The sequence below is a fragment of the Myiozetetes cayanensis genome, unplaced genomic scaffold (genome assembly GCF_022539395.1).
Source record: "Myiozetetes cayanensis isolate MyiCay16 unplaced genomic scaffold, myiCay2020 scf1, whole genome shotgun sequence".
Taxonomy (NCBI): Eukaryota; Metazoa; Chordata; class Aves; order Passeriformes; family Tyrannidae; genus Myiozetetes; species Myiozetetes cayanensis.
The window spans coordinates 126,451,367-126,478,641 of record NW_026086604.1 but is presented as its reverse complement, the minus strand read 5'-3'; the positions used below and the strand labels follow the sequence as shown (position 1 = coordinate 126,478,641).

The 27,275-nt window shown below is 39.2% G+C and overlaps 1 protein-coding gene across 10 annotated transcripts in view; it reads left to right on the top strand.

Annotated features, from left to right (window-relative positions):
• Positions 1–27,275, top strand: part of DYNC1I1 (dynein cytoplasmic 1 intermediate chain 1) — a 186,015-nt gene that overhangs the window by 12,161 nt on the left and 146,579 nt on the right. For 2 of the 10 annotated variants that reach the window (XM_050327259.1, XM_050327252.1), the window contains exons 2-5: positions 5,314–5,431; positions 7,603–7,717; positions 9,860–10,001; positions 13,761–13,838. In XM_050327259.1, the coding sequence (XP_050183216.1) occupies positions 5,324–5,431; positions 7,603–7,717; positions 9,860–10,001; positions 13,761–13,838 (443 nt within the window). In that variant the 5' untranslated portion in view covers positions 5,314–5,323. The remainder of the gene's footprint in view (positions 1–5,313; positions 5,432–7,602; positions 7,718–9,859; positions 10,002–13,760; positions 13,839–27,275) is intronic. The other 8 variants (XM_050327304.1, XM_050327274.1, XM_050327331.1 and 5 more) reach the window with 5 other exon arrangements.

Below are 27,275 nucleotides of genomic sequence, written 5' to 3'. Positions count from 1 at the left end.
GAGATGTGCTGACCTGTTGCATAGCAACCAGGAGGAAGCACAGAACTAAATCTCTGGATGCTTGCGATTTGTAAACCTTTATAGAACAGAGTACAAGACCTTTACCCATCTGCTAGAAATGTTCAGAAGCTGAAGGATAAAAATGGTCCATTCCCTGAAATCTAACACTTGACAACCATTTTTATTTATAGATAAATACACAGATGCAGTGTAAAAAGCTTGACTGTTTTGCCTCAAGGTTATATAGAAAAAAATATTTAGTCTCTCCAATTTTAGTTAGTGTTTTCCTGCATTCATCACACAGGAGATTCCTCTAAATGCTGGAAATGCTATGTTTTTGCAGCTGCAAATATTTGCCCATTGTTGTGATCTTGTAAACATTTATATGCCCATTTAGCAAAATTATTTATGTTATTCAGCTGAAGTCAAGTACAAATTCTGATGCATGATGAAAAGAGGCACTCATGTTTATTTAAAAATTGCTGTTGAGAAGATGATTCTAGCTTCTCTTGCCCATTTGAAGTGTATTTCAAACATTATTTTCAAATGTATACGATGGATTAGAATGCATTTGTAGTAGGGTAGCAACTCCCTGTGGTTTCTTGCAGACCAAAGTTTGTGTACTTTGTACAATTTCATACTTTGCATGCACACTTTACAGTTCTAAAAGTCATAGGTAGACCTCAGGGGAATTTTTTCTTTTGCAAAAACTGTATAATGTTCCTAACTTTAGGGAAGATGCTCATTTGTACCAAGTAGAAATAAATATGGTACATTATAGAAATGAATTGTGTTTTTCCAGTAAAACACTTAATATGTAGTAGTTTCAATAGTAATAGTACTCCCACTCTATAAACTCATTCTGTAAAATCAAAAATCACCAAATAATGTATTTTATTGTGCAACATTCTTTGCATATCACGCTAAAGACATTTTGTGGTTTTGGACTCAAGAGTAGCTGGCTCTTTATGAAGGCATATGAATAATACATCTACAAATACTAGATGCTGCCTATTTATTTTAGAGAAGTATATTAATGATTCAATTATAATTAGTATATAGGATGACTAATGCCATATGTAACAGTGTTTAATGAACCCCTACGGTAATTACAGTGGAGATTATAACGAAAAGGACAACACAGGAAGTCACAAAACAGAAGAGACTTTGAGGCTCATGAAGTGGTGAAAATTTCTACTCTAGTGCAGCCTACTGAATGAACAGCATGTAAAAATCCTCCTAACACCAAAAAGCAGTAAAATCTGTAGGCTTTTTTTATCTCCCACCAGATTTGGAAGCTTAGGTTTCTTTTTAGATGAGCTTGGTGATAACACGCAGACAAGATGCTGTTCTAGGAAATATAAAGAATAGGCTTGAAGAGGAGGGACATATTATATGTTCTTTTCTTTTTCTTCTTAAAAAGTGTGCACTGTCATAATTTTCTTTGTCTTCTTATTTTATTCATTATACATTGGGCATTCTGGGCTTATTTTTTTTCCTATATTTAGCCCAACCTATGTCCATGTCTTGCCACCCTTTGTACCTGTAATTCTGGTTTTATTACTCTAGGAAGTATCTATTTATTGGTGCTGAAATTCTAGTAAACCTCTTAATGCCTAAGACTGTTTCTGCTGTAAAGCGCTCGTATAAATGCTTCAAAAAAGTATCCGCTCAAATATCGTGATACTGATCATTGATAAAGACCTTGTAGTTTACCGTGAAACTGTAATAACTTGATTGGCCTGTACCTGTACTTGCATGGCTTTTAGTGCAGTTGAGGGTAAAATGCTGCTGTTTGCATCTTCCATGCTTTATATTATTACTGCTGTCACCAATGAAACGGTCATGAGATGTTATTACCTGTGGGATAAGCTTAGTGGAGGAGTTTGGCATATGTTCTGTACAGCAGAGAAGTTTGTGCAAACATCATTATTATTTTAAGATTAATGTAAATGGTCTTTCAAGTATCTTGTTTCATATACTGACAAGCTAAAAGGAACTACTGGGAGAGAATATTCTTCTCACCCGGTCTGAGACATTTACAGTGGAGATTTCTAGAACTTAATGTAGATCTCCCAGGACCCTTTACCATCATTAGAGAGGAACTGGTGACTTTGGGGCATGCTCCTATATGTTCCTTCCCCCACAAAGTGGATTTAATCGCTTCACTACAAAACGTGCTCCTTTAGTCTTTCTCTCTGACCCAAACCTTCTCCCAGACTGGAGATTAAGTTGTGCATAAGCCTTGGGCTGTCGTTCTGCACCACAGAGAATGTTAAAAGTAAATCTTGTTTACTGTTTGCCTTTATCTCTCTTGGTGTGGTGTGCCTCTTGGCGCTCAGAATGGCAATTATTAGAAATTTGCTCCCAGTAATGAATACAGTGTTAACTCAAGGTTAGTGCCAAGCCGAGTGACAAGTACGCTTGCCTTTTTGCTTGCTACTTTTTTGTTGGCATCTGAGAAAGATGGTTACATACTTGTGGTGTTCAGTTTGTGTTAAAATTGTAAACAGCCAGTTTGAAATTTGGTAAGCTGTCTGGGGGGGCTAAGGCATGACTATAATATATGCAGGATGAAAATACATAACTCAGCTCTGGCAACATTCTTTGAAGGAAATTTAATACATCATCTTTGTTGTATGTAAGATCTGTTTTGTTAAAAATAGAGCAAAGGTATAATAGGATTTGATCACCCTGACGGGAACATTGTAAAGAAAGGGCCGGGCACTAAACCATTGATGTTTAAATCAGGGGAAAAGCTAGTTAGCTTCCCTGACATTAAGGGAATGAATTTTTAGAATGCTGTTCATTGATATCTGACAAACAGCTTGAAAGGGATGCCAAACCCTCAGGGTTTGTGTCAGGAGCCTTAGAACACATTTGCATATTTTTTGCATAGAAACAGGAGCTCTCTCTTTCTCTTGCCAAACTGCAGAACTAAAAGGATGCAAAAACTCTATCTAGTCCAAAGGGCTCTGAGGAGGAACTTAATCAGAATTCAATTGTGTGCAACAGATTAGGAAAATTACTTCAAATGGGATTTCAACCATATCCAAGGGAGACACAGAAATCCTGAACAGATTGGTAGGCAAAATGCTACCTGCACTGCCATTAAATAGCTTGTTTTCTTCTTTAGGCATTTCTCATGTAAAAAATAGCTCAGTGACGTCAACTGATGGCACAGATTATTGTTTAAGGTGCTACTACTTAATTCTCTTGATATCAAATGCAGTTTTTTTCTGAGAGTTTTGATTTTCTCAAGTTGAAATCAATACTATCATGAATAGGATGATAGTGATGGAGGAATAAAGAAATGATGGTCCCCCATATGCAGCCAGTGTACCCAGTGGTCCTGTTTGTTGGCATCTGAATGTCTTTCCTAGCTATACCATTTACTGTCAGTTGTTGTGGATTAAACCAGGAGTCCCTGAGCCTTGAAAGGACTGCAGGGTGCCTTGCCAGCATGGGCAACTCTGCTGAAGTACAGAATCTGTGACAGTGTGAGCTGGAGTTTGAGCTGGACTGGTTTAACTCCTGTTGGTAGGAGTTTGACTGGGAAATGTTAGCATCCATGGTATGGTTCACACACAGATACAGCTGTGCTGACCCATCTGGTATCACTCATGCTGCTCTTATGCCTGTCCTTTTCACTGAATGGTTTCCTTGTTTGAATCCAAATGTTACTCTGTTCTTTCATTAAAGGAAAATGCTTGCAAAGAAAAGAAAGCATTTGGGGCCAAGACTGCACTTAACATGCAGGTGATATTGTGTTGGCAATATCTTCTACATCATGAACTAACTATACTTGTGTCATTTTGAGGAGGAAGATGATGACTGCAGAGAAATTCATAATGGGTGAAAGTGTCATGTAATTTTTAGCATATAGTTTTACTCTCTGGTCATCCACCCACCCAGGCATATGTGGGTGGAGTTCTCATTATATTAACAGAGAGCTGACTTTTAAATTTCCCATGGATCAAGTGAACAATAGACTTCCATTGCGTACACATGGCAGTGATATTGATCTGATTGATTTTGAGTTGCAGCGGTGGATGTGGTCAGTAATGTGTGAATAGGAAAGGCACAGTTAACTCTTTTCATGAAATTTTATATTAGCCAAACCTGTCTTTGAAATAAAGTTGTAATAAGAAAAGCTGTACTGATGCAGTTAGATTACAGTTTACAGTGATTATGATGTTAGAAAATGAGAAAATTACCTGTGACTTAAGTTATGGATTTGTGCAACACTGGTGGGGTTTTAAAATTTTGGAAAAAGATTGGTATCATATCTTCTTTAAAGAACTGGCTTTTTCTCTGCATGGTGTAACTTTTTATCTCCTTACCCTTCATTTTCAAGGCTCACATACAGCAGCATAGGCTGGAAATTTTCAACACAGAGTATGTGGGGCTTCACATCAACATCCTACAGAGTAATGGTTTTAAAGGGAGGAGGAGGCCTTTCAGTAGCTCAGAAGAAATGTTTTTGCCAAATTTGTGTGGTTACAGTCAAGTCAGGAGTATCAGGCATGTTTCCTGCCTCTTGGAAAAATGAACATGAGACTGTTGGCAGAACAAGGAGACGCTCGGATCTGCTGGGTTGCCTGGTTTTGTGCCTTGTCTGCAGCTTCTTGGGGGAGTGGCCCAGCTTTCCCTGGAGAGGGCAAAGGGTATTCCTGTGCAGGATAGGCCATAGCTTGGTGAGAGTGCTCGTTGGAGGTGTGAATGTGTGAAGGATACTGTGACTGAGCTGATGGTCTGTCTGGGACTGTACGGGTGGAATGGGGAATCCTGCATGGCAGCCATGCAAGGCACCTGCAGAAGCAAAAGCTATCACATTTCCACTTTTTGCAAGTAAAATTATTACTTGTTTAAGATGCATGGGACTGTTTGGGGCAGATCTTTTTCTCCTGCTTAAAACTGAAATCTCTTTTAGGATCTGAGTTCTACAGTCTGGCAGAGCTTCTAAAGATGATGAAATCAAAAGACTTTTGCTTTGGTGTATAGAAGCATTAAAGCCTTATTTTGAACAGCAATGGGTTTGTTTCACAAAGGTAGTTTTCTAATAAAGGTAATTTGAAAATATATTCCACGTTTGGTGATATTCTGGTCTCATTTCTTGAAATAAAAATTGCGAAGAAAATATTCCATTTTTTACAATGTCAGTATAGTCTAAGCACCAGAGTTTGTATAGAAATATATCTGTAGACATTTTAGAAGCACCATTTTTAATATTATTACCTTTTTTTTTTTTTCAGTAAATAGGGAAACTGTTTAATTCTGTTTTCACCTTGATTTCCATACTTTTGTTTCCAGCGGAGTCAAAATGTCAGACAAAAGTGATTTAAAAGCAGAACTTGAGCGCAAAAAGCAACGTTTGGCTCAGATAAGAGAAGAAAAGAAACGGAAGGAAGAAGAAAGGAAGAAGAAAGAGGTAAATTTGCAAAACCACCTTTTAGATAGCTCGTGCTTGAAGAAGGAGCTTGTTGGGGTTTTGACATCTAAGTATTGCATAGCCCAAGGTATCTGTCATGTGGAATGAGATCCTTAAACCCACATCAGACTAGCCTTAAAATCAAAATGCTTATTTTTAGTCAAGAATGTTGGGGTGAGGGAATTGCTTTTAAAACCATGGCACTGTCAGGTGACAACAGTTTAGACAACATGATGTGTATGTGTGTGTAGAAAGAAAAATTGATTTGCCACAATGCTTTTTCCTGGGCTCTCCTTCAATGGAAAGGGAGTGGAGAGTGGGGAAAGACAGAAAGAGGCCTCACATTTTTTCAAGCCATCACAACCTAAATATGTATTTTTGTACTCTGAAGACTAGTTTGATTACTAGCTAAGGTAACAGATTTACAATTATTATTCTCCAGTAAAGTAAAACATAATTGCAATTGCATTTTCGTCTTCTGGCATGGTTGCATCTTTCAGTTCTGTTAAAGTTTGATTGACATATTAGTTTATTTGTCCTTGACAATATGCATTAGGTTTTTCATTAAGGGATTTGTACTTCTTTTTGTTCAGTCACTTAGTGGAATAGAGGTGAGAATTGACAGGGAGTGGATATTAATTTTCATGCAAAGTCAGAGAAGCATTAAGTGATTATGCTTCCTTTCCTTCAAATGTCAACACTTACTATAGTTTAAAGCACCTGTTATCCTTTACTAATAACTGGTTTCCTTTTAAACTGACACTTTAATATTGTACATGAATTTCATGGAATTATCGTGGAAATGTGATGTGATCCAAGAAATCAGTATTCTAGTTTTGGCTGTCTTTTTAATCTTTTTTCATTTGAGCCACATTTGTGCAGTTACCAGCACACGCCCCACTGAGGCTCCTGGAGCCACTGGGGTAGTTGTTGATAAGCAGAACTCTAAATGGTAACGTTTTCAGTGTTCATTACTAAAGAATTAGAGGGAAGGAAGCCAAGGTAATGGCTCAAGGGAGCTATTAAGTCCTTTCCTTTTTTCCCTGACTCTGATTTTATGCCTTGTGGAGATCTTGTGGTGGTTGGAACTTTCCATTGTCCCCGATAGCCAGATCCAGCTTGTCTCAGGACACCCAGCTCTACAGATAATGCTGCAGTGAGTAATTGTGGAGCTGTAAATGGGCTGCACTATGATGCCATCCAGGAGTGATGGCTGACACTCACTGAGGTGCTTAGCCATACACAGTGGTGCAGGAGAGTTGTCTACAGCCCTGCATACTGTGAGACAGTTCATGTGAAGAGCTGAGCACAGGAATATGCCTGAACTTTGTAAAAGCAATGTGCTTTCTGGCTGTGCCCAAACTGAAGAACATGGGATTCTTTTGAACTTCAAGGTTTTTTGTTGTGCTTGCAATAACATCAGCATCAGTCTGAGGCACTGTGTGAGTCCCCTTTGCCCTACATTCTGGTAGCAGCAGAAAAGAAAACCTTTTCGAGCAATTCTGGCTGATGCAGATGCTTCTCCTGCTGTTAGATGCCAGTAGATCAGAGAGGGAGAAGGCTAATGTGTGGAAGATCCAAGGAGGCATAGATATCTAAGATGAAAGGGAGGGGTCTTGTGGACCTTTAGTTTTGGCTGTTGGTGACAAAGGCTGCCAAAGTCCTAGTTTAGAGATGTTAGTTCTTTCCTTTGCTCCTGTTAGATGTTGAAGTTTATGAGAAAGTACTTTTTTCCCCAACAAGTGCTTTGGACCAAATGTAGGACCTTCAGCTACATTGCTCAAGTCCAGTGAAATTTTACTCTTGATCCTGGAGTAAGTAGGAAGAGGCCAGTTTTATTTGGGGTAATGATATCTATTATTCTATGGTCAGCTTTTATATTAGCTGAATAAGTTGTTTCTGATGAGTGAGAGACAGAAAATTTCTGTCATTGTCCTGTAAAAATCCTTGCAAATGTCCTTGCAGAGATGGTTTTACCATGCATTCAGGGGAAAATACCATTGCTGATATACACAGTATAAATTATTGAACTTAAAAATTACCTAAATGTATCAAAATTAATTTCAAAGTGTACCTAAGCAATGGTGCACACAAATATTTTCGGCACATACAATTGCTAGAGCTAATTATATGTGAAATTAAGTTTTCTGTTTTCTTCTATTTTAATTCAGGCTGATCTACAGCAAAAGAAGGAGCCAGCTCAGGAAGATTCTGACCTAGACCGTAAAAGAAGAGAGACAGAAGCTTTGTTACAGAGCATTGGTATATCCCCAGAACCACCTCTAGGTATTTAAGAGAAGAACACTGTAAAGCATTCAGCTCTGCCACTATGAATGCATTCTTTCTACTAAAGCATGCTTGGCTTTTTTAAGTTTTGGCTGTATTAGTGAAGTGAACTCTTCTGTTTGAATGCCTGCCATACCATTCACATATACAAGCTCATGGCATTATGAGTACTTGTCATTGCCAAAAACATCTGTTTCATTTCTTCAAGAAATTTTTGTGAACATAATGCAGGTTGGTTTTGCATACCAGCAGTGATTTCTTTTCTGATGGACTGTGTTATCTTCTCTCACATCTCTCTGATGACCCAAAAACATTATGATAAATACTGTACTTCATTAGCCCCAAGTTTTGTTTCAAAAATTCAGATTAATCATTTGTTAGGAAGGAGGAGCATAGTTATGTGGGAATTTCACTGATTTTCTTTTAAAATCAAGCAAAACCGGAGAAGGGAAATAAAAAAAAATAAACAACCACAAATAACAAAATGCCTATCAGCAAGACACTATTGTAGATTTTACCTCTGGTTTCATGTGGTCAAGCTCTTTTTTGGTTTTGATGTTTAATTTCTAGAATCTGAAGTCCTCAATTTAAAAATACATTTAGTATCAAGTCATGGTTAGGTTAATTTTATACATAATAAAATATGTTTTCTTGAATTATATAATGATATAAAATCAGATACATTTTTAATGTCTGGTGTTTAAAATACTCATTTTTATCTAAGAATGAATATATATGTCCTTATCATTTTATGAACTAAACACATATATTCATGTTGCAAATTATCAATTCTTATCTTAATTATTTTATGTTTAATACTGGCAAAAGAACATGATAATTCACATGTAAGATGATTCCTTTTAGTTAAAAATAGTATTTTGTTCTCTTTCATTCCCTGTATATACACTCAAAATTAATATACAAAGGAGGCTTTACTTCTACTTTCACATATGACACCAGGGCTCATTGTGAATATGGAATACATAAACATCCAGACATACCTGAAAGCTGCCAAAGGGCTTTAATGAAGATGAATTCGCTTTTCATGCTGCTAGTAAGAATCTGCATTAAATGTTTGACCACATGGAAAATCCAAATCTCTTGACAGGTCTGTCATTATACATTATAAAGCATAACAAAGTACTTTAAAGTTTTACTCCATTAAATCTATAATAGGAAATATGCATGATTTAAACCAAATGGGAAACTTTGCTTTTGCATTAAACCCCCTTTTTGTGTTTATTCAGTGTGGCTGCTTTGAGGAATACTTGCACTAAGTGTTGACCGAAGCTATCTCTGCATTTTTAATATTTTTGAGAAACCATTTTAAAAGAAATCAGAATATTTTTACTCATTTATTATTTCCTTGCTGAAGAGCTTTAACTTGGGCTGACCCTGAGCTATGAACTTCCTTTCCTGTTTCAGGAAACAAAACTGCCTTTGCATGAAATATGCTTCAAAAGCCCTGGCAAGCCAAAGAGATTATCATTTCAAGAGCTTGGGCAAATAGTGTCTAAACCAAGGGAAACTTTTCCTTGAGTGTTGAAATCATGTCCCACCCAAAATGGAAATTTTGTATGACCTACCTTACATAACACAATCACTAACCAAACTAATACGTATTCTCACGTCTTTGGGAAATGATTTTAACTTAGCTGGATTTCCTTATTTAGCTTTTATTTTTTATGTCATTTCCACACTGCAGCCTTAGAGCATATGTAGTGAACACTGGCTTTTGATTTGAATTCAGAATTTGAAACGTATGCTTGTTCTTTTACCTACTTGACTTTACCAGAAGAGTTCACTTAGTTTTTTGACAAGACAAGCCCCTGACATTTCTTCTGACATACCTTTAAAATCTTTTGCCAGTCAACTTCAAACCAGACCCAAGAAAACAAGTGGTGTTTTATTTCCACAGAAATCTTCTCCATTGATTAGCTGTAGATTTCCATTGGGCTTTCAGTCCTGTCTAAATACATGTCAGTTTTAACACTTCCAGGAGACTTAAAATTCACTTGACTCTCTTCCTTTTCTTTTTCTTTCCTTCCTTATTTACTTTCACCATTTCAAACTCTCCTACTCATTCATCCACTGTCGTTTTGGTCCATCGGTTTTGATTTGTCTGACACTGCTCTTCATCAGTGCAGTCGCTGCATGTGTTAACATGGGATACCTGTTATTTTCATTATTTAGTCCCAACCCCTATGTCTCCCTCTTCGAAATCAGTGAGCACACCCAGTGATGCAGGCAGCCAGGACTCAGGGGATCTGGGACCCATAGGAAGGTAAGACAAAGAGTCAATAGAATTGAATAAATGTGGTTTTTTTCACTTCGCTCTAATTTCCCCATTTCTTCCTTTTCTTCTGTAAATATGAACATGCTGTATCAAATGTGTACTTATGTGTCTGCATTTTCCACTGTGTGTTACCATCCGGGAAGACTGGTCTCAGATATGAGGTAAATAGATATATGCAGCAAGTGGATCTTAAGCTATGAGCCCCAAACCTCATAGTGGAAGCAAAAGCTCCACTTCTTACCCTTCTAAAATGGCCCACAGAAAGCTCTCATTCTGTGTGGAAACACACTAAAACCAGGGGCAAGAGTCTAGATGTAGAACCTATTATTTATGTTGAGTTATCTTTGTTCAGATAAGCAGTCCCCTTGGAAGTTCTCCCCCATGTAACACCAGGTTGCCTCAGGTTCCTGTGGCTGCTCATCACAACGTGTGGCAGGGAGGAGCTTGGACAGGAACAGGCTGAGACATCCCAGGACCCACTGGCAATTGTGCTTTGGAAACTCTGGATACTGGAGAGTTTCATACAGAACGGGAGGGAAGCAACTCTCTTCTTGTTGGAAAGGGACAGTGGTATGTGTGTGAGGGATGGTAACGAGCAATCATCTTCTTATCTTTGTCTGCATGACTTAAATAGAAAATCCCAAAATTCCTACTCTGGAGCAGAAAAGAAAGGAGGATGCTGCTGGTAAAGGAGCATATGTTCAAGTAAGAAGAAGTGCAAGCAGCTATACTGTATATTTTGAGAAATGTGAATCATGGGTCCTAATAGCTCTTTTTGTATCAAACTAATTCAACATAGAGCTGCCAGCACATCCAAATCTGTGAGCCAAGACTCTGCTAATGGTTTGAAAACACAGTGATTGCTTTCTGCAGTTAACAGTGCTCAGTAGACATCATAACTCTAACAGACATAAACTGTAACATGACAGAACTTTGGTTCACCAGATTTCATGCCACACCAACCTTCTGCTTAGAAAAATCACACTTCTCTAAGCTGAAAGTGTGTTGTGTCCCCTTCAGCTGGATGCAGATATCGTCCGTTGTGATGTGGAGGCTGCGCATCTGCTACTAAAATTGGCTCAGCCTTGCTCCCACGTCTATCCTCTTGAAGAAATGGAGGTTGTTAAGTGGGAAAGCCCTAGCCTGTAAGATGTAACAGTTCAAAACACAGAAAAGTAATGCTGCCTTCATAAGTAAATGCAGTAGATTTCAGCAAATCAAAGTGCTTTGACTAGAACAAAAATTGTTTTAAAGCGAAGTATATCCTGCTGTTCAGGATGAAGTTATTTCCCACAGTCCTATGTAAAACTGTAACACAGCTGGGTGGAGACTTCTGAATTTCTGGTTTTCCTCTGAATCTTAATGGTGTAACTTTTTTACTGTTAAGGTAGCGAAATGCTCTTGGAAGGATTTATTTTGCTGTGACCTATGCTAGCACTTTGGCTGTCTGTCAGCAACAAGCAATGAAAGAACATGACCATGTGTCCTTTCAGAGGAGAATGGAGTTTGTCCTCTTCTTCAGACCTTATGACATACTGCATTGTGGGCTTTTATTTTGGATCCATTTTTTGTCTTATTGTGGCCATACAAGGAATTCTATGGGAATCCTAAGACCTTGCTTGTAGTCCACCAGTTTTCTTGGCATCCTCTCAGGTATTGAAAGGGCTGTGCCATGTGCCAGGGTGGCTGCTTGCAGGTGTTTGCCTGGAGCAATTGGTTTTTGCCAATGGAAATATGATAATGTCTGGTCCAGGCCCTGGGGAATGACTGTAACTAGTGGATAGTGCTGGGTGGCAATTAGTCAGATTAGTATCACTGGATGCAGGTAGATGCACTCACTGTTTGTGCATTTATGATAGAGCAGTCAGCTTGGAGAGGAAGATGCTGATAGACCTGTCATCACAGCAGGTAAACAAGAGGAAATCATCTCAGCTGTTTTCTCTGAGAGATGCCTAGACTGTATTACTTTAACTACTGCATATGTTAATGCCTGTTTATTTGTATAGACAAAGTTGTCCTTCATTTTAATGTGTCCTTCTATTTCAAACTCTATGGTAGAGAGGCCACTTCTGCTGGATCCCCTGGCATGCCATCATGCTTGTTAGATCTTTTGCTTTTCCTCTGTCTGCTGTGAATTTTCTGTACTAGGCTGAGCTCAGGCTTTAGAGGAGAGCAGATTAGTTTCAAAGCTGCTAATGCCCCAATCTCTGCGATCACAGCTTGTCTGTCATTGTTGCTGCTAACACTGCTGCAGAAATGACGAGCTCACATAGCCTGGCAGAAATCCTGCTTGCAATCTGATTACTCATTGCTGAAGCGTTCACCAGAAGAAGATACGGATATTAAAAAAAAAAAAAAAAAAAGCTGTGAAGTCACAGATTTTGGCTCACTACATGGGAGAGGCTCTGTTGAAAGCTTTGAAGAATGCAAGAGATCTTCATACGTTCCCATATGAGGGAGCAGGTTCTGTTGCAGAACTAAATTGTGTTCATACTTCCTTGAATTGTTAGTACTTCTGGTAGTTGTCAGATTTAATCTATTGGTCCCAATATCATCTGAGGTATGCTTTGATCAGCAAACACCTGTGATTCTTTATGTAACAGTGAATGTAGTTCAGCCAGAAACCCAGGTTCCTGACATCTGCTTTTTAGGAAGGACAATTGATAAACTGGAAAGTTGGAACAGTGTTATGTAGTTGTAGTCCTGGAGACACACCTCACTCAGTCTTACTTTGCAAGATGAAAACTGACTGGTAACTTGCTCACCAAGTGTAATAGTCATATGGGGAGGAAACAAACTCTGGAAGGCAAGGTATAAGAGAAGCAATGTGTTTGGTATTGAAACTGGACAAATGCAAAGCCAGAAAAACTCTGTAAAATTTAAAGTGAGACAAATTATTCTCTAAAGCAATTTACCTAAAGACTGTATTGGATCTTCTCTCATTGCCTGTTGCTCATTCAGGATAATGTGCCTACCAAATAGGCAGATACTAGGTCAAACAATAACTCATTCATAAAAGTCATGCAGTTCTTTTGTTGCACAGGAAGAAAAGCTGCATGGTCACAATGGTCCCTTCTGCCATGTGACCTATAGACTAGTAGTGCTGCTGTCCTGCAGGGCCATTGTCCATTATCTCCTGCACAACAGCCAGAGCAGTGTTGTCTTTTCCCTGGTGCCATTCAGCTTCTTAGGGGATGGTATGAGGTGGACTGTGTAATAGCACTAAGTTATTGCACTAAGCATTTCTGTCTTGCACAGCCCAGGTTTCCATGGGGTTTTTTAGCTGCTTGACATTTAGTACTATTTTGCTATTTGTCATAACCTTTTCACAGGGCATAACACTGGGTTTCAGCAGCATTCCAGCTTCCCTCTGAGCCGTGATGGTAACTGTAAGAATAAGCAGATTTCAGATGAGTAACAGTTCTAGAAATTCCTGACTGAATGCTTTCAGCTGGACAGGAGAGCCAAATATTTTTTCAAAAATTTTTTTGTGGTCTTGAGGATCATTTCTGGGTAGGTAGAGGTGTGTCATACTTTGATTCTGGTGCTGCTCTTAGTTATCAGGCTGCACTGAACAGTTCATAGGAGCCCAGCTGTTGCTCAGAGAGCAATTGGCCTATCTCCACATTGCTTTGCACATCACACTTTGTTTTTCTGATGCCTGTGTTTTTTGTGCTACACAGATAGAACAGGAAAATTACAACATAGCCTGACCTGTCTCTGAATACATGGGTTATTGGTTCACAGGGCTTTCTGTTATTCAGACACGACTCATTTTCCACAAGACAATGTTGCAGGATTCCATGAAGATCTCCTTGGAATAGAGTATGCTTGACTCTTTCTGGATAAGTATTTTGCTTTGTTTAGTATTTTGTAAGCATTTTGATGATTCCCAGTGTCATATTGCTGATAGTCAGCTTATACAGATGTGCACAACTGAAATGTAGACTGGAATACATGTGAAGAAAAGGGCTGAGATAAAGGCATTTGCCAAGAGCTCCTGTGCTGTAGCATGGTGCGAAACACAAATTTGCCTCTTCAGGACTATTTATATGGAACTTCTTCATGATAACTGTATACATCTCCCTAGTGAATACTCTGAACTTTTGCTACCATAGTATGCCAGAGATGATAATAGCTATTGTATTAGAGCCATCACAAAACAGTGCCCACAGAGAGGCATGTTTTACTACTCACTATACCTTAGGCATTCATAACTCTCATCTTCTCAGCACTCTCAGCCATGAACTCCAGGTTTGTGTCATCTGAGGAAGGGTACAAGGACAAACCTTGTACAGTGCCTCAAAGCCAGGCAGCACAATACTAGGTTTTGTGGGCTGAGCAGCTCCCTGGAAAGGATGTCCTGGCACAGGTGGGGCCAGAGTACTAGAGTCGCTCTGTACTTTGCATGTCAGCTCAACATTAGATAGAAGAAATACACCTGTGCTGGAAGGATGTGCTTCTGTGGCTGGGTAGCTTTCAGTGCTAGGACAAGCCTGTGTTGGTATGTATTCCTGTATTACCTGCATCTTGTCATGTGTTCACCCTGTCATATGTTCACCCTGTTCACTGGCATGTGGCACACTTGGAGTATTTCCATTTGTGGATCAAGGTGTGATTTATCTGTGTGGTCCATTTTGCCCTGCATCCTTCACTGCTCCTGTATGTTCCTAGCTGGAAACATCCTATATGTTCCCAGATAGCTTCAGCATCCTACAGTGGTGTGTTTGCACAGTAGCATCCTATTTATTGTTGAGCTGAATTCTGTGTGCGTATGTGCAGTGGAGTGCCCTGCGTGCAGCACTTCCCCCTGTGCACTGTGGGACATGAGAATCCCATTAGGCTGGGTGTAAGGTTTCCCACCTTCCATCTGCTCAGTGAACTGCACCAGGCTCAGCTGTCTTGGACATGTAAAGGTTAATGGTTGCCCTTCTTTCTGCAACAGTTTCATCTGTGCTCTTTTGCTTTCTAACTTGTGTATTTTGCTGCCTGAATGTTTAGATACCTTGTGGGTTCCCATGAAGACAAAGACATAGGAAACACTTTTCATCTTCTGGTGGCTTCTTTCAGAGGATGGTTGATTCAATGTGGTATTTTATCTGCTGTAAAATAATGCAAGGTGGATTATTTTGTACTATTTCTCTCACAGTCCATTGGTTTGTTTGGGTTTGTCTGGCTACAGCTACTCACTCTATAATTACGGTTCTTATTTGGGTTAGGGCATTATGTAATACTTAGTTTAAATGGTTCATACCCGAATTATGTTGTCATTTGTTTGATATCATAGATTTTGAGATGTGCTTTATGCACTGATACCTATTAGCTTCCTTCAGTGTATGAAGTTTACTTACAGTGAAGCAGGGTCAGTCCTTCTTTAGATGAAACTAAATATTTAATGAAAATTCCTGTGAGAATGAGTTTGAGCATAGCATTAGGTAGCAAAGAAAACAAAAAATAAAGGGAAATTGGATTTCTGAAAGAGATTCTGTGGCAGTAATATGCTGGAGAAGATAGACCACTCTAGAATCCTGATAATCTCATCATCACTAATTTTCTAATTCTACGTAAAAAACACTACATGAGCAATCCTAGAAATAGAACAGCTGTCTGTAATGCTGGAGGACTTTTCTCTGAGGAGCAGTATTGCCTTTGGCTATGGCTCTTGGCATAATTTTTTGTCCACTCTGTCAGTTCCTCCTGCAGTTACTGTGACCTCTGAATGTTCCCAGTTGTATTCCAGAGAACATAGTAGCAGCTGTCATATTAGGTTCGATGTCTTTATTGATAGGGAGTTGAGAGCATATCTTCTTCTCTCCTCTTCTATTTTGAAGTTTGCTGCCACTATTAGTCTGCATTCATGTATGTTTTCATCATATCTGATGCTGAGTTGCTGCCATTTACCATGGCCACTTTGAGCCATTTAGTTATAAAAAGGATATGTTTTCTTTCGTAGTATTGATGTTCACCTCCAGTTTGTATTGGCCCAGAGCAGGGAGAAAGAGGTGTTATTCCAGTCCTTTTTCTCCACAGCTTCTTGTTGACTCACTTTTTTATAGTTATTCGGTGTTCTGCTTTATAATGCAGCATCTAAACAATCCTACATTGCTTCATGTGTGACTCTCAGCCACAAACACTTCTTGCTTCTCAGATGATACACAATCAAAAGGGAAGAGGTAGCTCTCAAGCATCTGTGCACCAAGTGAAATCAAAGCATGTCATTATTTTACAATTTTGTATTTAATCTTGCCATCGGTTGAGATTAAAAAAAAAAAAGCATCTCTATTCCAGTGTGTTCTTACTACATATTATTTTAAATCAAAAAGCTACTTTTTGTTTGCTGATCTCTCATGAGTGTATCTAAATGTCACCAAAGTCTTTAGGTTCTATGCTTTTTAGGGTTTTTGCCTGAAAAATCAGAATTGGCAACTCAGCTTTTGTTTTCAGTGTTTTATTTTTAAACAGTTCCTTCCCTAGAACAGTAATATAATACATTGACAAGCTGAAGAAAGGGTATCAGAATGCCATTCTCCGTTTTAAATGCCTGCTTTCCTCTTTATATAGACAGATAAAGAAGGCAAAGGAAGAAGGTGGATCTTGATCGCCATTTAATTTATACAGGAAGGTTGGATTATTGTAGTAAATGATCTTTTACAGTCCTTGCAGTGTTTTTCCTATCTTTTAGAAAACATCTCTCATAGACATTAACAAAACCACGTCCCTGTAAGATCTGCTAAAACCTCTGCTAACAGAACCATGTCGCCTCGGGCTCAGCTGCTTTATCATTAAGTAAATGCATTTGACAGGTTCTGTGCAATGATGCCGTTTCATCACTGCCACTCAGCTTTGCACGACCAGCATTTCATTGTGTTACCAGGTTCAGAAATTACAAGGATTCTTCTTCAGTTACGCCAGGACAAGTGGGCCTGTGTTGTGTTGCCTCAGGAGTAGCAGCTGTAGCAGTTATTAGTAGCAGATTATTTTCTGTATGGTGGGTTTGGTTTTTTTAAGATCAATTTATATGTACAAAATGGCTTTTAAATGCGTGCTTTAGTGGCATACTTATTTCATAAATGGGTTGAGCCAAAGGGAAGCACAGAACAATGTGAAGACTCAGAGGGAGCTTCAAGAAAAACCGAGGAAAAATAACTACTTTATGGCAAACTTCGCTTGAATGGTGTTTTATTCAGAAAAAGAATGATTGTAACCCTAGGGACTGTTGTGTAGTCTTTCACAGTGGAGAGTCATGAGAAATGTCTGCTTGGTGGCTAGAGATAAACGGGATAGCCTGTGGGATGCTGGTGTTGCCACTCTGTTTTGGTGGCATTGGGCTTGGTATGCGATGTTTACAATTATATGGTAAGACAGAGATTAGTACCACCCAGCTGTTAATTTTTTTCCCGTTTAATTTTGTCTTAGCACACATGTTTAATTTTACAGTCTTAGGGGCCAAACCATGCCTTAAGCCTTCTTAACCTGAATGGTGGTGGCATCTGTGAAGCACTGACAGCCTCACCTCCTTCCCTTGCCTAGGGTAGCTCTGGCTGTCTTTGCTGTCTTTGCCCTAGGAACTCTGCTGCTTTCTAAAGTGATGCTGCAAGTCTCTCACACTTCCCAACATCAGCCTATTTAAAGCATAGTAACAGGGGTGGCCAGTCCTCCGTACATGAGCACATTACGGGTGGCTGTGTCGAGTTGTTTGTACATCATGGCTTGCCCTGCATAGGTTAGTATACAAGGCTGGAGGATGGCAGATTTCTTATATTGTTTTCACTCCTTTTGTCCCTACAGAAGAAGAATCACAGTCCTTCTTCATATTCAATGTATATTTAGCCCTAAAGCCTCTCCCTGCCAATTTTTTAATTCTTTTTTTAGCCTATAAACAGAAGCAGACACCTTAGGGACTGATATTTGGCAGTTGCTTTCAAGTGTCTGTATATCTGACCTAGAAAGTAGGGAGTGTTTTGTGGTGTGTGCCAGTTACAAAGTCAGAATGGTCCATATTAATTAGAATCATCTTCAATCCTTTTAGCGTGCAAGCCTGTGGCATCATTAAGGATTTTCATGCTTTCATTCCTAAAGGATGGATAGAGTTCAGTCCTCCAGATCTTTGATTATTTTTCTCATTAGCAAGCATCTCCATGCTGTAAATTAAAGGAGAAGGAAAGATTGCTATTCCCAGGGTGCTTCATAAATGCCTTGGAAACCTGAGCCCCAGCTGCATCCAGAAAAAAATAATATTAATTTATAAAGCCCCACTTAACCATTTAGGTTATCAGCCCAGCTGTAGTTACTTCTCTCTAGTTATTTCTAAGCATATCATATATTTAGTCAGACAATCAGATGATTTTAGGGACTAAAACACTAATCCTCTTAAAACAAAACAACTTATTTGCTAAGGCCAGCTCAGCTTAAACAGTTCTCTTGCACAGAATTTATTCTTGATTTAATTAAATTGAGTAAGATCACCTCCAACGTTAAACCGTTTAACATAGTTAAACTGGTGCAGTTTGTGCATGGTGATGTTTTCTCCTTCTCTGGCCTATTAAAAAAACCTTTAGAAAATTCCCATTCGCAATTTTATCTGGAAAAATAAAAAGAGGCTATGAGTAGCTATTTCGTTAACTCAATTTTTAGGAATTTTCTTCAAATCTGTAAAATGGGAATTGCTGCCACTGGCAAGATATTGATAAATCTCTCTTTTTTTCTTTTTCAAGGAGTTTTGAAACAATCTAAGCATTCCATATTAAATTTTTCATAAGCAGAACTTATGAAAATGAATGATTTTCCATTTAAAACTGATTTTTATCCAGAGACTTTAGTTGTACTTATTTACTTTAGTAATTCAAACTCAGAAAGTAGTTTCTGAGCTGGTCTAACAAAAATTGGATCATTGGGTCATGACAGCTTTTGAGATTTTGACTGCTAATGTGAAAAATTTTTGTTAGCTCACACAGTGAGCTCTTTTTTAAACCCTAGTTGTGGAAAAAGATCTCATCCCCTTCTGGAATGATTTTGCTGGTTTTAGAACAAAATAAATTGTAAAAGGAAGGGAAACACTAGCTCTTCTTCCAGCTAATAGTTACTGGATTTTAGTACTGAAGGAAAACTGAAAATTTGCTGACATCTTTCACCTTCTTCTTCAGCTGAATAATACCAGACTTAAATTGTAGGTTCTAGCTCTTGTGTTACCCTCTTTGACTCCACTGAAAGGTTATGGATTGCCTTTCCTAGATTTGACTATTCAATGTGATTTTTGTCTTTTATGCATTTGTACCCAAAGCCCCTTGATGTTTATGAGAAAAATTGTCTTATGTGCATATCCATGTAATCTGGATCAAACTGTCCTCCTGTGAGTACTGCGGTTCCTTTTAAGCATCTGTAGGAGCATATAGAACTTCTCCTGACAAGTTCTTTCTTTGCATTTGTGATCATTTGAGTTGTGTTTTGTTGCATATACTCTTGGTATAAAAATCAAGATGAAAATAGCATTTTAAAGAAGAATTTTTGGTTTTTCTGTTGGAACAAAACAACTTGTGCCTTCCCCCTCCTGAAAGTGTTTTTTATTACTGCACTTTCAAAATGACCGTTCATGATATCTGGCACTTAGAGTAAATCTGTGTCAGTTCTAACTGTTTGACCTTCTGTCCTTGCAGATCCAGCCTGCTGCTCACAGTGACCCTCCTGGTAAACCAGCATAAATTTATAGACTAAGATTTATGTAGGTATAGCACATAAATTGCTAGAATGACAAGGTTCATTACATTGCCAGGAGACTATATTCTATAATGTAGACCTGAATCAAAGGACAGACTTTAAATATAGCAGATAAATTCAGCAGACTGGATGAATTTAACTGCTGATTTAGTTAGTGAAATTCTGTGAAATGGGAATCAGCAAGGTGTTGGTCCTGTTCTTGCAATTATAGTATGCCAGAATTGGTCACTCTGATTTAAAAGTCAAGTGGTTTTTGAAAACTACTAAATCCATTCAGTAGCATAGCCCTGATTTTAAAATAATTTAGAAATATACTTGTGTTTTAAATATTATTTGCCCATAATTTTTCACAAATATGCTTAAAAAATAAGAAAATAAAGGGAGTATTTTAGACTCATGCCATTCTGAGAAGGGCTATTATGTTTGCCAGGCAGCTGAAAGGTAGCACTGTGCTCTCAGGGAGGTCAAGGTTGCTCTTTTTATTAGTGAAAACTGGAAGTCAGAGGTGTCAGCCTTCTTGGAAGTGTAAATTCAAATCCAAGCCTCTGGCTGTGCTCCAATAGCGGTGCCAAACTCCTTGCTCTCTGAATGTATTATGGCATTTTATTTTATGATTAGCAGTCCTGCTCTGAACACAAGAAGGCACAGGGGAGTCAGAGCAGACTTCTGCTCTACAAGCACAAGTGAGCGTCTTGTTGAGAGGCACAAATCCTCCCTAACTGCTGATGGCCATCCTGCTTATAATGTGCCTCAGAAAACAAGTAGCACAAGGAAAGTATTTTCTTTTTGCCAATCCTTTCAAAGTGGAACAGATCTGCAAAACAGAGCACAGATGGCAGCAGAATAGTGGCTTAAATGCAAAGTGTCCATTGAGGCAAGTGATACTTTTCCACCTCTGAGTAGTAGCTTGGAATATTCTTCTTTTGATGTAGTTTGTTTTGGAGATACATTTTAAATGTACAAAAAATATCAAAAAGTGAAAGCTATAGTGGAGAAAATGAAATTATAAAAATATAGAGTGAAAGGAATAAAAAAAATAGCTGTATCTATACACACATTTTTAAACATCTGCAGTAATTTCTCATGAACAGTTTCTTAGTTCAGATTTTCTATTTAATCAACAGCAAATTAGGAACTTTGGAGAAACTGACACAACAAAGAACTCTAAAATTTTTAGCTAAATAATTAGGCAGCCTTAAATTCATTCTAGTAATTTTCAGACATTAAAAAAAAAAAAGAAAACCCAAACATGATAGATGACATGTTGAAATTGCAAATAAAACTGGATTGTCATTTGGTGACAATATTTGCTATTGTATTGAAAAAACGAGTTCAAACATGTCTTAACATTTTATTCTGTCGGTAATTTTAAAATAGATCTCATATCTCACAACTGTTGCAATCCAGTATTTTTTAGATTGTATGAGTTGCATGGAACCCAGTTTTCAGTATGTTATCTCTGTACAGGTGCACAGTGCTTAATGTAAGCAATTCTGAATCTTTTAGAAATTGTAATCCAGAATGAAAATTGTAATTTTTAACATCAGGCTCTTCCTTACATCAAATTCAAAAGCAAGAATCATGTTATTCTCTGCAGTCTTGTGCTTTTTTGGTTAGCTGTTTTTTTCTAGTTCACTGCTTTTGCTAGTTGCATTTGAAGTTAGAAGGAAAGAGAGCACAAAGCAGACTGAAGCCTGCAGGCTCTCAAGTAGCTCTGCCATCAGTGGCTCTTCAGCGGGAGCTGGCAGGGAGATGGAAGGGAGAGCTCAGAATCACACAACGAAGGTGAGAGGGCACCTCTGGAGATCATCCAGTCAATCCCCCCTGTTCAGAGCGGGCTCACCCAGCGGAATCACCTAGAGCAGGTAGCTCACACTGTGCCCAGTTGGGCTTTGAAAGGATGGAGACTCCACAAACTCCCTGGTTCACCTCTTTAAGTATTTGACTACCCTTGTAGTAATGACATTTCTTCTTATGTTTAAGTGGAATTTCCTTTTCCCAGTTTTTGTCCATTGCCTCTGTCACTGGGCACCAACAAGAACAGTCTGTCTACATCTTCTTTACTCACCCTCCCAAGTCACCCACACAAGTTAGTTGGCTGTACCCTCCAAATTCTTTGTGGACAACCACCTCTAAAACCTACTCATAAATGGATTCTAAGCTGGGGACTTGGAACAGCAATCTGCTGTCTTTCTGCTTGCATGCAAAGAGTCCGCAGTGACAGGACTTGGTGGTGAAGCACTAAGCACTTCATTTAGGTGCCTGAAAATAGGATAAAATACCTACTGCAACATCAAGACCCCCTACTGCTGCAGATGGGGGGGAATGGGATTAGTCACTTTCACGTTATTTTAGAAGCATTCCGGAGCCCCTGGTGGTCTAGTGGTAAGTGCGCGGCGCTGTCACCGCCGAGACCCGGGTTTGATTCCCGGTCAGGGCCACTCCCGGGCAGGTGGAGCTCGTTAGCCCTTAAAAAGGCAACCCATCTACGTCCTAAGGACCTCGCTGCCACCGTCCAAGCTCGCTTGGCCCCGGCAGATGAACCTTAGGATTAAAGGGTGGGCTCAGTTCCGCGCACACTGTGTCTCACCTAAAAAATCCAATGCGCAGGCTGGAAGGTGTAAAGACCTTCCCCGGATCTTCGCTCGCGAAGACTGGCCATTAGAAGCATTCCTCTGGTAAGCAAGAGTGCTTTGAGACTTTGTGTGCTGTGAGTGACTCCATGTACTGTGGGAGAGTTCCACCTTCATTTCTGGTCTCTTTGCTTTGGTTTAGTGACAGTCTCTGCTCTGCTTAATGGGATTTGCTTTTGATCTCTGAAAACTCTAGCACAGCTTAATCTGTGGAGTCATGGCACAGTCTGTCACTGTATTTTAGGGTTAGGAGGGCATTGCTATTTCCCCACAAAGGGTCATTTTAGGACGCTGTTGTTACTGCAAGGGTAGATGGCTTGGTTTGGGACCTGTCAGGTCTAGTGGTGTTTCATTACGGACACATATGGATATCTCAATTCAGCAGATACCTCGGGACTCAGTACACTGTCAGTGCGGTTTTCTCCTGGTCTGGAGAGCACAACAGCTCTTGGTGACAGGAGATGCCAGAATATGTTGTTTTGCTTTCCTTCAGTTCTGCTTGAAGGTGTGATTTGCGATGCTGCAAAGAGGTTTCTGCCGTTCAAGGGGCCCCCTGGGAAAGCAAAGTTTGCTTTTATTGCTGTGAGTAGTCTGTTTTTCAAAAGCATGAATTTTCAGGCCTGGTTGCTCTTGACCTGGGAAGGGGAGTGGGGGGAGAAAGGAAGTCATGCAGAACACATGTTCTGCAGCATCAGCAACAGATGAGGGAGGATTTGATTTTGGCTACAGGGAAGCAGAGTCAGAATGAAGCTGTCAGTATGTTGCACACTATTTGAATGAAAAGTGTTGGCTTGGGGCACTTAACCAGAGCCAAGTTCTATTGGGATATCACTGATTCCAGACATTAAATGTCATTTTATGATGGCAGTTTAATAAGTTTATGTATTGTCACTGATGCCTTACGTGTTTCATATACTACAGATGAGGCCAGACCCAAAGTTGCTTAAAACAGCTGAGAAGCTCTCATGGATTCCAGGCGGTTTTAGGTGCCAAACTCTGTGCTTCATTAATGCGTTCTGAGGTTGGGAACTTTTCAAAAGGTTTCAAATGTTTTATTATATCTTTATTTATTTTAGTCTTTTTCACATTTTTAATCTACATAGTTGGCAGGCAGAGTGCCTGTTTTTCCACAGTAATAATAGTACAGAAAAGGGAGTGGTTCTGTTCAAATTCTGTTTACCCTCCACATTAAATTTTGCAATGGTCTCTGTCCTCTTAGAACTGTGTTCTGAATATCTTCCTAATGCTTTGGACATGAATTCAGAATAGATAAATGTAATAAGTTGCTTTACCCTCCAATCCTTTAGTAGAATCATAGAATCGTAGAATCATAGAATCATAGAATTAACTGGGTTGGAAGAGACCTCCGAGATCATCAAGTCTAACCCTTGATCCAGCCCCACTGTGATTACTAGATCATGGCACTCAGTAAATGTATGACACCTGAGTCTCTTGCTCCTGTTGTTTTTTTTCTACAGGTTATTCCCCCACCAACTGGGGAAAAAGAAGATGTATCAAAATTATCTGGTACTTTTTCAGTACTAAGCTGAAACAGCACCAGCATTAATATTCTCCTAAATTTGAGAAAAAAAATAGGTTATTGCAGTAAGAACACAGAGAAAATACAGAATACTAACATACACCTATCTAAAGAAAGAGACTAAAAGCAAATCAGTTTAAAGAGAAGATAATAACACTTGTACATTGTCTACTAAGTGCAAGATCGAAAAGCCTTTCTACTGCTTTAGCACAATCAGTTATTTTGTAATACTTGCAGCTTTTTATCCTACAGTCAGCAAGGGGCAGCTGTTGTGCACTAAACTTGTAGAAAGCTAGATAACAGGGTGCTTAAACCACGAAACAGGGCTACTGTTTGCAACTGATATAGCAATGAGTTCTGGAACAATGTTGGGGAGTTCTGGTTAAAAAAGTGTCCTTGCTGTCTGGGTGGTGGGAATGGGTTAATCTGTCTTAGTCCTGACTGTGCTGCTCAGTGAATTTCTGGGGCCCCATCCCATTGCCAATGCCACTCACTTCACTCATGGGACGAACCTCCAGGAGATTTCTGGAAGGACTAGAGACTGCGGAGCACTACTTTTACCTGCTTGGTCTACTGCTCCTTTCTTTTCCCCATTAAAATGTTCAGGTAAAATGTTTTCTATCTCTTCTACATAGATCTGTGCCAAAATCCACTGAATACGTTTAGGGAAAATTTGACCAACTTGTGCTCTCTGAAGGGGTCCATAGTTGGAGCACCTCAGCCTGACTGCTGACCAAGCAGCTCTCCTAGGCCATGCAGTCTTCAGGGTCTGTGATGTTACCCTCTCTGTCTCTGTCTTTGGATGACTTAAAGTCCCAAAGCTGTTTCAGTTTTCTTTTATGAAGAAGACAGAAAGAAAAGGAACCAGCATCTAATCCTTTTCCTTGTGATAAAGTCTCTGGAGGAAGAACTCATGCACTAGATTTGCAAAAGATTGGCAACCACTTTTTTTCTGAAATCCCAATGGCATTTCACAATCCCAACTGAGAACTGTCCATAGGAGAACAGGCATGATTACAATGCTCATTCATATGATCAAGGAATGTCATATGCTATGTCTGCTCATCACAAACAGATTAGCTTTAATTTTCTAGTCTGGATGACTGCACAGGTTACTCAACATTATCTTTGGTTTGCTAATCCTGAAAGAATCTATTTCTTTTTTGATGTTATTGCCATGGAAACTGGCTACACTGCAGGTCCAGATTACATCTTTACTGTTCACTCACTTTCATTTTGGTCTGCAGACTTTCTTCAGGTGCTAAGAAGATGCAGAGAACAAATCAATATTGTTCCTTGAAACAGAGTCACTCTCGGTGCTCTCCAGCCTTCACTATGTGGGTGTAGCCATTTGTGTTCTGTCTCTTTGGGCAAGAGACTGGAAACCTGAAGGTCTGCTACATGCACCCTCATTTTCTGCGATAACATTGCTCAGCCAGGCTTGAGAGGACAACTCAGCAGATTGCTTTCTTATCTATTTCTCAAGACTTTGCAAGTATGCCCACAGCGATGCAGAGAGAACAGTTACCATTTGGAGCACAAATCTAGGAAGTGTTTTGCAGATGCATGAAAATTGTTGAAAACAGGTATAATCAGGAGTCAAGGAGAATTGCTATTAAAAGTGTCAAGAGTGGAGAAGGCTCTATGTCAGAATCCAGATAATGAAGTACTTAAGGGAAGAACATGTCTATACTATGTGTCTGCATAGAACAAATGATGGCACAAACCATAGGTGTTACTGTTCTCATGTTTTTGGGATTTGAGTGATGTCTTGAGAGTGGGAGATCTCTAAATTTATTTTGTTTAGGCATTCATCTAGGTACCAAGCAAAGGGGCCCCCTCTTGTGACCTGGATGGATTCTTAGAGGCAGAATGTAGAGACTATACCTCTTTAGAAACCTGTTGCAAGCTCTTGTTATAATCAAATGATAATGGACTTCCTTCTGATGAAATGACCTTTATCCCTTGGGAAATTTTGTATGTTTAAAAGTGAATGTTAGGGGGAAGAAATTGAAGTGAGTTGCATATATTTTCTTTTAAGTGCCTGGAAAACCTGGATATGCAGGTAAAAGTAGCCCCTAGGCAGAAATAAGATTAGAAACTGGCACTTACATATCAAGTCCTAAGATATGCTACCAACCTTGGTGACATTACAAGCGTAATCTTCACACAGATAGCATTTTTTAGAGTATCTATAATGCAGTAGTCACTGATGCCTTTGCCTTGCATCAGGAATTCAAATCTTATGTCCACTTTCCACCCTACTTGCACTGCAGTCAAGTTACAAGAAAAAAAATCTGTTCTTTGTTGTTGTATTATTTTGTCTCTGAACCTTTTGTAATACAGTTTCATTTCAGAGGAGTCTGCACGAGAAAGCAGCTTTGCGTTACAGTTTTTCGTTCTTTTTGGATGCATGGGGTGTTGAGATTGCTTCTCTTTCACTCTGACATGACAGAGTGCAATACATGCCCTTGTCTGTCTCTCCAGAGACTGAGTTAACACTGGTAATAGATCGGGTGAGTTTACTAAGTACAGGAGGTAGAAAAATTATTTGGCTCTAAGATATCTATTTCTAACCTATTTCAATAATTTTCTGGTTTATATGAGTGCTTCTTAGGCAGAGGTTGCTGTTGTTGCAGAAAAGCTTGCATAAATGGAGCATGGCTTGTTATATGGCTGGTTTTGGCTGAACCTGGTAATATTATGTTCTCTGTATCCCCAAAATTTGTATTCAGAAGAAATGAAAGAAATTTTGTCAGCTATCATTATCCAATGTGCTTGCATGGTTTACTTGCTTTAGTGAAGGAGCACTTTCCTTTGCTTTAGCCTCTGCTAGTAAGAGCAACGCATATTCTAGTGTTCATACTACAGGAAAAGGTGCTCAGTACCCAAATGTGTATTCCTGATTCTGTCATGAATTCTGGTAGTTTTCTTGCATATAAAATGTGGCTTCCTGAGGGTGGAAAACTAAAGTAAAATTAGGAGCCAGGGAATTGAGCAGGCACTTGAAAATGTTGGCCTCAATATGTCAATTTTTGCATTTCTAAATTATAAGGGGGATTATAAGTATTTCACAGGACTCCAGAAAGGCTCTGTGAGTGTTTGCAAAGTGGTTTAGGGCTGGTAGTAGGGCAAGTTGCACTGCAATACAAGGAGCAACATCTTCAGACCACACCTCTGGAGCATTTGTACATTTGGTGACAGCCTCATATGACAGCAGTCCATTAAGAGACTGTCATAGATCTGATCATTCCCCTCTTCCCTGGGGATTTTATCTGGAGGAAAAGAAAAAGAATTTGTTTGTTTGTCCCAGATGCCCCCAGAGTATGTCAGAGCTGCTGTTCAATGTTCCATTTGTTGTCATATGCACTATGT